General features: G+C 35.3%; 1 protein-coding gene across 1 annotated transcript in view; it reads right to left on the reverse strand.

Annotated features, from left to right (window-relative positions):
• Window positions 1-11,157, reverse strand: part of LOC135072427 (ATP-binding cassette subfamily G member 4) — a 32,330-nt gene extending 21,173 nt beyond the window's left edge. Inside the window, exon 1 of the mRNA XM_063966327.1 lies at window positions 10,836-11,157. Coding sequence (XP_063822397.1) covers window positions 10,836-11,046 — 211 coding nt within the window. The 5' untranslated portion in view covers window positions 11,047-11,157. The remainder of the gene's footprint in view (window positions 1-10,835) is intronic.
• Window positions 11,158-12,791: the final 1,634 nt, after the last annotated feature.

Genomic DNA, 12,791 nt, shown 5'->3' on the forward strand with positions numbered 1-12,791 from the left:
TCATAAATATGCCTCAAACGGTTCTTTAGGTATTGACGTCCAAAAATATACATGTCTGACCTATAGACCAAATTCTAACCACTTCCAGATGACATCGAAGGTTCAAAGGACAATGGGCAAAATGGTACCCGGCTCCAATAGATATGTGTCTAGTATCGTTTGAAAGGTCTTACCAAGATGAATAACTTTTACTATGACCACCAGCCCCAGATCTGGTTGTGTACGAAGATATACATACTTTTTTGCAGAATGGTACCCGGCTCCAATAGTTATGTTTGTAGTGTCATTTGAAAGGTCTTACCGAGACGAACAACATTTACTATGGCCACCAGCCTCAGATCTGGTTGCGTTCGATGATAAAGATACTTTTTGTGTAACCTAAGTATCATACAGTATGGAAGGCAGACGCGCTCGGGGCAGGGCACCGACGAGATGGTCGGACGCGGTGAGGAAGACGGTGGGCGGGAGTTTGCATCGTGCGGTCCACACAGCTTATGACCGCAGTCTGTGGAGGAACACTATCTGTGGTCGCGATCCTCATCAGTGAGGGACCGAGGAAGAAGAAGAAGAAGTATCATACGTGTCCATCGTATGGTACTTAGGTTATGCGACGCAGGAAGGGTTTACTGCTCCAGCATCCTTCCTTAACTCTATAATTATAATTATTAATAAGGATAATTGTGAAATAAATATGTTTATTTAAAGAAGTACTACCCCCTTATTAATAAAAAGTTACACCTAGGAAGAAACTTGAATTAAAATGACATTTCCATACCAAATGACAATTTAAGCCAGAGTTCAACTAGGGTGTAACTTTTATTAATAAAGGGTTTAAAGTTTTATTACTTCTTAAGGGTTTTATTATGGTTTGCTAAAGCGAACAAACCCACAAGACCCAATAAGTTCACCCACAAGATGGACCGACGACCTCATAAAGGTAGCGGGAAGGCGCTGGATGCAGGTCGCCACCAACCGGCCATTGTGGAAATCATTGGGGGAGGCCTATGTTCAACTGGACGTCCTATGGCTAAAATGATCATGATGATGATGATGAAAGCGAATAAAGGGCTAATAGCTTGGGTAGTTCATCGTAGGTATAATCCTTTCCTTTTCAATGCTTCTTTTAGTTATATTAATAGATTGTAGTCATAATACATACTCGTATACATGGATGATTGTGTTATACTTTCATTATAATACTTAGTGGAATTACTGCTTTCAAAACGTGAATTAGAACTGGCCCCATAGCAGACATTTTCCTACATCTAAAGGCCTTTTAAAATATATATTGGTTATGGCTATTGGAGCGGGTACCACTTTCCATACATTTGTGCCCATCATCCTTTGGCATCCAGAAAGGTAGTTATGTAAATACAAAGGAACAAATAAAAAACCAGTAAATTTTAACATTTCACAGGTGATAGATAGATTTTAGTGTTCTAAATGTCGATTTTTGAACGTCAATACCTAAATAACCGTTTGAGGTATATTTATGAAATTTAAAGCTGATGTATATCTTGCAAGTCTCAATACATGAGCCAAATTTGAAGAGTTAATGCACAGTAGTTTTTGAATGATAAGGAGTCAAAAGTGGCTCCAATTGGTTCGTCTAAATATACGCACGGTGCAGTCCCCTCCCTGGAACTAGGCTTAACATGCTCCCGCATGTCTATAGTGTTTGCTCAATGTTGATTTAGTCGATTTTCTCCTGATAGGAACATGTAAGACAAAAATTAAATTTCCAATTTTACAGACCTTCCAGAGCAAATGCCGCAAAAACTATACAAGATATAGAAAAACTTGACGGTCTCGCCTGTAGCAAATTGAATAAGCTTTTTTTGGTTCATAGTAGTCATGTCACTAGGACGCATAGTTTCCGAGGATTAAGCGAAAAACCGAAAAGGGGTACCTTTAAACCCCCCTCTCCCTGCCGGCTCAAGGGCTAAGGGCGGGGACTTTTGCTATGTTCACCACCTAACTAGGCTAAATAAAGTCCCGAGGTCAGAAATTGTGTTCCACGGATTTCTCTCTACACCGTCGTTAAGGCATTCATTGACTGGACTAACAGTAGAGTTTGGTAGTGATTTGGATAACATCAAAGTATTATAACGATTATTGTTATTATTAACTTGGCTGGTTTATTGCTTTATATTAAAAGGTAACTTTTCGAGGTACTTTTGCTTTAGGTAAATTCTGAAATAAAACTAAAAATTGGTTATTACTGTGTAAAGTCATTAAAAAATAATTGAAACAGTTATTATTGAGTGATATGGTTTAAAGTTAAAAAATGTTTGTATGATTTATGTATCTAATGAGTCAACGCTAGGACACATAGATAATATTTGTTTAGATATACAATCGGCTTATAGAAATGTGTCGGACCTAAATAAACATTTACCCATATTATCCGGCTATAATAGGCATTGGAAAATCGATAATCGATAAAAAAATTGGAACAATCGGCAGAATGTCGCAAGTCGCCCTTGACGACCGATCTCTACCGAAACGAGTCGCATAAGAATTGATGTCGAATAAATAAAAACTTCACGGAATAAGCCTTATGTCTGAAGTCTTAAAGGATAAAGAAGATGGTGCTTTGTGTTATTAACTTGTCGGTCATTGGATTGTGTAAAGTAGGAAATTGCAGTAATAAGAAAAGTAGAGTTGTAGCCAAGTTTTTTCTTCGGATGTTTTTACGTAGAGAAAAAAAAAGGATACCTATTATTTTAATTTTTAGATGGAGCTTAGTGGCTTTGTCAATATAACCGCATGTAGATATCCTTCTGTTTTGTAATTTGGCGAAGTAACGAAGCGATGACGATATTGTATCAATACGAAATTTCGCATTATGGACGTTACATAGAGTTAAGCAAGAGAGACGACCCAACGATGTTTCTGCCCACACAGACCATATTACTCGTATTGAAGTTGTAGTATTATGCATTGTATGAAATAGGTTAGTAGTCCATAATATCAATGTTACAACAGCGTGTCAACTATTATCAACAAATTAAATTGCGTAATAACTTCTTTATTTGATAACATTCAATGCGCTGCACAAAGGAGTGGGATTATACCAATATTATGAAACGATTATTCCTTCGTAACCATTTTATGTTTTGCCTTCACATAAAAGACCAGCATAATGAGATGTCCCCATCATTGAAGGTATTTAATATACTTAAGGTACATATACCCTGAGCTTTGACATTCAAGCTGCCTCAGGACAATGTATTTCAGTCCGCGAATGTTGAAATATACAGGGTATTGCAAAGAAACAGCGGTTTTCAGATGCTGCTATGAAACATTGCTACATTGAAATAAGTTACACACCTCTATAGACAAGATTATTTATAGCTTCTTGCTATAATTGAAGTAAATTGAAAGCTAATGGACTCTAGATATTCTTTTATTTTAATTTAAGTACATACATAGAAATTTATTATGTGTTTATTTAAGGGCTGGTTCGCTTTCTTTCACCCTTTATGGTGTTCCTAGTTATTGTCGATCGATTATAATGGTGTGTGAATTGTCTGTGTAAGGGACGAGGATAATCTCGTGCGGTCGAAGTCCACTCGGATGGATGTCGCAACAAGACAGGGTTGACAAAAAGAAGATTGAAAAAAAAAAAGATAATAACAAGCTTATTAGCTTTGAAATTTGACACAAATACTTACTTTTCTTCTTTGTATAAACGAACCTAATATAAACACCCTATAAAGCTCTGAAATAAATTGTTTATAACAGAATAGGTGCTGCTACTATGAGTAGTACCAGTAAGAGTATAGTACTTACATACTAAAAGTTCTGTCAATGATAAGAATCAATTATTTTAAGACTTATTTGCAATTACAACTAGGAATAACAAGGACTCCTAGGGCAAGGTACAAAATAAAGACATCGTTATTACCATTTTCTAAACTCCTCTACGTGCGTTCTCTTCCAGAAAACTAACAAGTAGAGAAAAATATTGATGTAGAGCTCGATTTCACAGCGATTGTGTTATTCAAGCGCATCGTAGGTGTTGAAGGATCAAAGTTTACACAGGTTGTTTGAAAACAAGCGATTATCCAGTTTCATGACAGCCCTGCTTCAGACAATAGAAGTGCGGAATGTAATAATTACTAGTCTTTATATGGGCCACGGGTGATAACATAATTGTGGCGCCTGCAATTAGAACACTCCTAATATACGTATCACTGATTTTTAGTCAAAATTTACTACTGATTTTTAACGATATGACTCATGTTCAAACCTTCTATGTATTCGCTTTGCAAAAGAGGGAAGTCGAACCTTAATTTCGAACTCCTCCTATGTTCTTCTGATTAATTTCGTTGCGGGTCCAATGACAGTTTACCCCGGGACAAACTTGACCTTATTTGGTTGGGTTTTTATGGCAGTCAAGCTGTAGATCCTGGCTACACAAAAGTTGCAGTGGTGGGAACGAGAGGTGGGAATAGTCCCGCGATATGACTCATGTAACTAAACAAATTGAAACAAATGAGGCTATAGATTCACAATCAATCCACTTATCCTTTCCTTATCCACGTGTGATATATGAATATCACACACGATTCAAGTGCATCCGAAAGGAAAGGAATCTGAAAGACAAAGACTGAAGCTGTCCTTCGGCCAATTTAGAAATTAATAGACAAGAGACAATAGTCTCTCTTAGCTAATTTATTTTTTATCTAAATTTTCTGATGTTTTGTTGAGTGTCCGAATTCTTATTATGGACGCAAGTAGATATAATGATTAATTACATATTACAGAGTATGAAAAAAATGTGGAAGATAGTATTTTGGGTTACATTACATTGTTGTGCACTTAATTTTTTAATTCGACTTTCAAAAACTTTCCTTTTGTGCTCAGTATTATGCACTTATTTGCACTGTGACTGTAAAGGAGAACTAAGGAGAAAGGCAATAAACCACATGTCATGAACTGAACATGTTCTGAGAAAATTGCTAATCAATTATGATGATTATTAACGAAGCCAAGTACATTTGCCTACTTAATAACAAAGACCAACTCTATCTAATGTTGTTGCTTAGTGGTTTCGCGCTTGCCCTTTGTACGAGAAAAGGACCAGTATCAACTGAAAGCTGTATAAAGTTCACTTGATATGCCTCACAAAGGATATGGAGGCACATTCAATTTGCGTGACGAGTCGTCGATTACTCATCGGCAAACAATATTTGAAAGATTAATATTGACAAAAGATCTTCAATGTCAAAATGTTTTGCAAAGGTTGTCTAGATTGTATCAAATTGGCTACAATCTACGCCCTAAATTGTCAATTTTGGCAACATTGCTATTATTTTTATATCATCTTTCTGACATTTTCTTAAGTATTTGACATTTAATATATTGAATTCTGTAATTTTTGCACGTCTGCGAGCAGACTGAACACATAGTCCTACAATAATAAATTGTCACCCTGTATTACTGTGTTTTTGGCAAATAAACATTTGAACTTGAACATAATAAATTAGCCAGATTAACATTGACATTGCATTGTCTTGTCTACAACACTAGTAGGTAAAGTGAATAATCCTTTTTGTCGGTTTTGTGTAATAATGCTGCAGCCTAATTTTCCAATACAGTCAATGTTTGTTTTGAGTCCTATACTTATAACAATAATACGTCCTATTTCTATGGCGTGTCAACCGCCAGGAATCGATGAAAGATTTTATACATATTTCACCAAGATTGCTATTTAAACTAAAAATTAAATAAGATATCACAACAAATAAATAAACGAATATTTAAAAAAAAATGCGACTTTGTATAAACAAATAGATTGGGAAATCAAAATCAAGAACAGTTATTACTTTTTGATATAGTTGTTGGATTTTATTTGTTAAGTAATAAGATTCAAAATGGCATGATAAACTATGCTGACTTGGACAATCTACGGTCATTGTGCATTCAAAGGAGATATCTCCTCGCAAGATTTGCATTTAACACCTAGAAATGTTTAGTTACGATTTAAAATATTTGGCAGCGGTTCCGTATTCCGGATTGGATTTCTTTGTGGACAGATGTATCTTTTGCTATATTAAGATATCAGTTTAGGTACGTAGTAAGTACTGGCTATTTTTGACGTGATCGGAACATTACGGTTTACGTTAAAATGTGAGGCATTATTTATAAGACATTTGCTCACAATATCTACATTAGAGTTCCACTGCTTTAATCTCTAGCTTTAGGTTTTTAATCTCTAGTCTTTGAACTCAGGATTCTACCCCGGAGTTTGACGAATTTTGTTCGGTTTTGTTTCAGCAATTTTGTTCGTTTTCGTTTCAGCCAAATGACGTCCACTGCTGGACAATGGCCTCCACAAAGACCGAATGTATCAAAATATTTTGCCTTGTAAGTCTCCTTTTTATCTACTCTTGAATTCCGTTAAGTTTAAGATCAGAATCATTTGACTGAAGTTTATATGCAAATAATGAGTCATGTTGCTTGAATAAAAAAATAATTATTATTAAAATAATGTTTCTTATGGGTAACAAAGATGGCCAAAATAGCAACCAAACTAGTTCCGATAATTTCAAAAAGCGATATTGAAATATTTGCAATACTCGTTCGCAATGTTGTGAAGGTACAGACGACAGCACATCAAGCTGAACACTGTGAGTTCTTATGTAATTGCAATAAGTGCTGATTTGCAACAAAAATGTGCCATATTTAAAACGAGGCCTCATCATCACCCTTAGCGGTGCAGCTGGTCTGCATCGAGAACAGAACCTTGACCCGCGGCCGCAAACCGCATTACGCGCCGGTGCACTTGGGACTGATACATCAATTAGACATGTGTAGCTTTTTGGTTTATGTGACTGCACCAGAAAGTCTGCCAATAGAGAGAGATGGAGGGAGATCGTGCGGAGAGTTGTATCCGCCTCTACAACCGATGTAAACAACGCCTCAACGTGACCACGACCGCTCTGCCAAGAGCGTAACGACTAAGAAGAAGAAGCTTTTTGGTTTATTGATTGTATTGACATGTTACATTACATCTATCAAGTATAGGAACTGTTTGTTAAGTGGAGAACTGCACAAAGTGCACATTTATAGCGTTGGTTAACGCTAAAAACCAGCTTCTCGCCATGACGTTTGTGTCATGTCGCGATTTTTTTTAGCTAAAAAGCTAAAAAAATATGCTGAACAGGCGCCCTGTTCAGCATATTTTTATTTTTAAGATAATCATGTCTACTCTTGTTTTGTGCGTAAAGACTTTCTTATTCTTATCGGTGGAACTATTAGTACGAGAGCCCACGACCAAAATTTTTGTCTCATAGCAATACGGCCAAAACCGCATCAAATCGATAGATACGATTATCCTGAACTCGAAAATACCAATATCAGACATTTTCCGCGTAGCGTTTGATCTGACCGAATTTTTCTGTCTGAAAACAGGTTTTTGGTAATCATGGCAGCAATACGAAAAGTTGAAAAAAATTATTATTAATAGTTAATGTACTGTTAAATCTTTCAGGTGGATTTCCCAGTTTCTGTCCCATACAAAGTAGCATGAAAATAATAAGAAACCCTATTAAAACTAACATGACTTGTGTAGCTTTATGCTTGTTTAAAAATAGAAAGACAAAAAAAAATGGAGGATAGAAAAACCTTTTTAAATTCATAGATAAACAAAAAAGTATTTCCCTCTATATGTAAATGATGATGTTATTTATTTAACGGCGCAGATAAACGCGGCATCAGTTCGAAGTTCAATAAAAATTACCAAACAATGTGTTCACCAATACAAAACAATTTGTTCAACTTACTACACTTATATTTAGTGTGTTAGGTCATTCATACATGTTTACAATAACACAATTGTTTTAGTTTAAAACTATCATCTGTAATTATTATGCTAAAATTATAAAAAAAAAAATATTTCAGCTGTAACTGTAATACTTAGTGAAAAGATGCGATTTTTGCGTGGTTTTTCCTGGCACGGGCACATTGTTCTCAATATGTATTTGTTTGTAAATGTTCTTTCATTATGTAGGGCAAACGTCTGCTTACATGAATTATAGAGCGACTGTAACAAAACAAGTCACTACAGTTGCAGTAGGTACTGGATAGTATACATTCAAGGATATTCTGCAATACCCAAATAATATAAATAGTTTCTGTGTACGTACATTGCTGACACAGTAATAAGACTACAAGCATCGAAATGAAAATCAAATAACACTTAGGAATATGTACTAGTATCATTAAAGAGACAGCCCTTATTTATAAGACTCATAATATGTGACTCTATGTTTATTTTTAGGCCATAGGTAGGTCTAGGTACTACTTAACGCTTCGAGGCAAACATGCGAATGTAAAAATTAGCAATAACATTGCTTCATTCGGATTAACGTGTCATAATTGATATAATGCGACTTTTACACAATAAACTCCTTTACTCATACCGGACCTGCGATACGGTATCAGTGAGTAATCAACACTTTCAAGATAATGTGATATATCTGGAGATACCATTGTTTCTGATGGTCAAATAAGTGTTCAGCGGTCAGTCAACCCGATTTTTTTATGTCTCTCCATTCGGATGTGGGTGATTTGTGTCTGGGATCCAGGGGGATTCAGTGACTCCTATGAACTAAATTTCACTAACACAGAGATCGTTAAATAATGCACGATTAGAATACCTATTTATTACCTACCTACCTATTTATTAGATTTGTTTTATTGTCAGTAGGTATTGCGATAATTTTAATTTTGTCATTGAATCATTGTGTCATTTTAATTGATAAAAAAATTACATATACCCAGAAAAAGGATACTGTAAAGTCGTCTGTGTGGAGTTCATTAGGATTCATTTGAATGACAATATAATCGTTCTAGTTTGGTCTAGTTAATATCTATTCATTTGTATTTGTTTCCTGTAATTACAAGAGGCTTTCATCCGTCACTTTTCATTTTCTCAGCGTCAGTCGATATCTCTGATCTCCTGAAAAGGTGGTATATATTTCAGACGTCTTCTATTTCGCTCTATGTGCCTTGGAAAAAGATCTACATACTAATAAAAATTACATTAATTGTATACCTAAGGACGATACGACTACATGTTTATCATGATGTTATTAATTTTAAAGTAATAAAACGCAAATGATAAGTCATTTCCTATTTCTGTCAGTGGAAAATACTGGTACTTATTTACGTAGCCGGCGTTAATTCTAATGCATGGAACGTGCATGATGAAGTCGTTACGGGCGGCATTGTGCCGTGATCTTTTAACTTGTATCATTTAACCTCACAACCGGCTTTTTGGAAATGTGACTCTTTGTTACACTTTGGAACAAATCGGCCATTGTCTTATATGTTATGTGTAAAGACTTCTTTGTTGAATTTTTCTCAAAAAGTAGATGCATGTTCTCTGGAATTTGAATTAAATACTTGAAATTTTTCCTTCCTAATTAACAGGTAATTCTGTTATTTATTAGGAAAATAAACAGTAAACGGTGTAATATTTTTCTTGCTCTTTTTTTTTAACTAAAATTAAAGTTTATTTCATTGAACATTTAACATAACTAACTCTACATAACTAGACTCTACAAATGCTAAGATGCATCCTATTACGCAACGGAAAGTAGATAAGTAATCTTTTTTTAAGTGTGCCTAACGTCTAGATAGTCGATCAACGTACACTAACAGTTAATCATATACTTTTAAACACATGCCATAATTGACTTGTTATGTACTACGGTTAATTGTAGTATCACGAAGGATGCGACTAAAGTACCAAGTAGGTAACTTCTTGAACCTTGTAAGGCTTAATTACTGTGTTATTCGTATTAGTGTACTATAATATTATCTTATAATGTCGTTGCTATGTAACCCCCACCTAATTAGTGAACTATCGGTCCCATGATAAGATTTTGACTAATATTATCTTAAGCTACCTAAATCGTTTTAATACGCGTGATGAGAACATAATAAAATCGTGGCTGATAAATAACAAAGTTTCGTTATTTATAAAGACTGTACGCAACTGAATGACCTACATTTAAGGTTTGACCTCTAAGTAGCATTTTGTTATCAATTGATTTGCGTAATTTCTCCAAAATAGTGTCGTATCAGTAAATTATGCCGTTAAACTGTTGCGTATGTCAACAGTGTGTATTTATTTAAATACTATACTGAATTTTGTATTTTCTTTCTTTTTACAAAAAATAAATAAAACAACGCCACTCTTGTGGCGGAGTTATGGGCTGATACTGTGTAGGTTTGCTGTCGACACGAAAAGAAGAAGAATAAAACAAATGGCTGAATCTTTTGCCTGAAATTCCTGAAAAGGGCGCGTTAGAGATTTTCCAATTAAGTGAATCGAATCGAATTCACCCCTTAGTGGAATAGGATAGTCCTATTCTACTAAGGGTGAATTCGACCAAACAAGAGTAAATATTAATCTCAGAATAAATCGTCGGTTATTTGACATTTTGACATATTTCCCATACTGAAACTGTCAACGTGCAAGTTATACCAGGAGTTATTCTCGGATAAAAGTTTGGTCGAATCGGGCCTTAGACCTTTAGATTACTGTACGTATATACTCGAACAGGGAGAATCTCGTGCTAGCGTAATTACATAGTATTAGCTAGTTAATTTTATGTGCAGTCAAACAAGACCTTCATATTCTTCATACAACTTTGTACTTATATTGTATCTCTATTATGTTAGCAGGTGCTGTTTAATTTGTGAGGTGGTTGAACGGTTTATTGTTTTCAATCAGGTTTTTTAGACTTATCAGTAACTGTTCTAGATTATTATAGGATACTTTAATGAAGCTTTACAAACAAAATGTTTAAACTCACCCTTATTGAATCCTAAATTGACGGTGCAAGTGATGTTGGAGAAGTGTAAGTCTACCGGATCCCTCGTGGGGGCCGGACCGACGTCCTGCACTTGCACTTTGGCCTGTGGGGCCTGTGGGGCCTCTGAGGCCTGGGAGCCCGAAGGACCAGCTGGGACCATGGGCATCGCGCCCGCGTCCTCCGTAACGATCTCCGCGCCCGCAAGCATCATTTTCGCGAAGCAACCCGCGTGCGCGCGCCTCCACTACGCGGCGTCGAATGCGCCCGCGCCGCCCTATCAGTCCTTTGTCCGGGCCGCCAAGTAATTGCACGTTTGTATGATATGCAAGGCAATTCGTAAATGAGTGTTGGACGACATATTCATCAGGACAATGCGCTTTATTCCTTGTCCCGAAACAATGATGTTTGTTGACGCTACTTACACGCGAAAGATGACTTTTGTTTTTAAAAACAAACGTTTGCGGTTGATATGGTAATAATGCATCGGGGTAATTAGGTTTAATTAACACATTGTTTCATGTTCTCAATTAGTGATAAGTAGAAAATAATGATCTTTTCGATAAATGTCTTTCATAGTAGCACCACAGTAGTAGCTCAAACGTTACTAAATAACATACTTATTTTATATGTTACTTAAGATATACAGGGTGGAAACGATAAGTGATCTCACTCGGTTATTTCTAAACTATACAAGATATCCAAAAACCGATTGAAAAAAAATGTATGGAAGCCTTCCGGCTAATGTTTCCACATTGAATTTTCGGATGGATCCAGTTAATTCTGTAACCTATTACTAATACCGTTTGAAAGAGCTCGTGAAGCACTTTCAGGATCAATAACCAGTTTTTCGATATCTTGTATAGTTTAGAAATAATCGAATGAGATCACTTATCGTTTCCACCCTGTATAGCTTTTATTTCTTGAACTGAAAATTATTTTACATAGTTATTTAAGACTTACGACTACGATTTAAAAAAAATATATTCAGACAGTTCATGTGATTTACAGTACTGTCCTGTATAATTCTAAAAAAAAATATTGTAATTAATCTGTTAATCTCATAAACATAACAAATATACTTAACAGGCCAACACTAATATATATTTTTCATTTAATCCTTGGATATTGAAGTTATGTTATTATGCACTATCGTGTTTATTTAAAGAGACTTTCAGCGACTTGGCCCACTTTAGCTTGGTCCACGGGACAATCGGACAAATCGCTGGATGGAATTTTTAAAAATTATTTCTTCCAGCAACTGAGCCCCCTCTAAGATTCTAGAGTAGATTTTTGTTGATTTGGTGTTTAATTTATTAATAAAACATTGAATGTGGGTCCAGTTGTTGAAAGAAAAAATATTTAAAAACTCAAGCCGGTGACTTGACCCGACCAAGCCAAAAGTGGGCCAAGTCGCTGGATTAAAAACAAAACAACGTCAACGAGTATCAAACTACTTTGTACCTACCATTAATTATCTTTGCGGTCTGTACCGAATACCAAATCATTTCCTTATCACAAACATTATTATTTGTGAGAAAACACAACAAAGGATGTCGTAATGTCGATCACTATCACACATCTTGTTTACTAAGTAGGTACGTAAATAAGACATTATGTACATAACATGATCTTTGACTTCACTTCAAAATTTAACTGTATTTCGGGTAGCTATGAAGAATATGCTAATTAACTGCATATAATTAATGAGTCAAGCAAGAAACCACAACTGACAGTGTCAGATTAGATTAAACATCGATATTATTCAATAAAAACTGACTCAAGCAGATATTAAACTATAGCCATACATTAGGTACATATTATGTAGATCACAGTTGTGTTAAATGAAGAAAATTGAATTGAATTATATTTGCTTTGCAATTAAAGGAAGGTTTACTAGAATCTAGTCGTAGACATGTCAAGATCTTCAGTTTTATTTGTTTAAAAAATTGGCAGTTT

The sequence above is a fragment of the Ostrinia nubilalis genome, chromosome 6 (genome assembly GCF_963855985.1).
Source record: "Ostrinia nubilalis chromosome 6, ilOstNubi1.1, whole genome shotgun sequence".
NCBI lineage: Eukaryota > Metazoa > Arthropoda > Insecta > Lepidoptera > Crambidae > Ostrinia > Ostrinia nubilalis.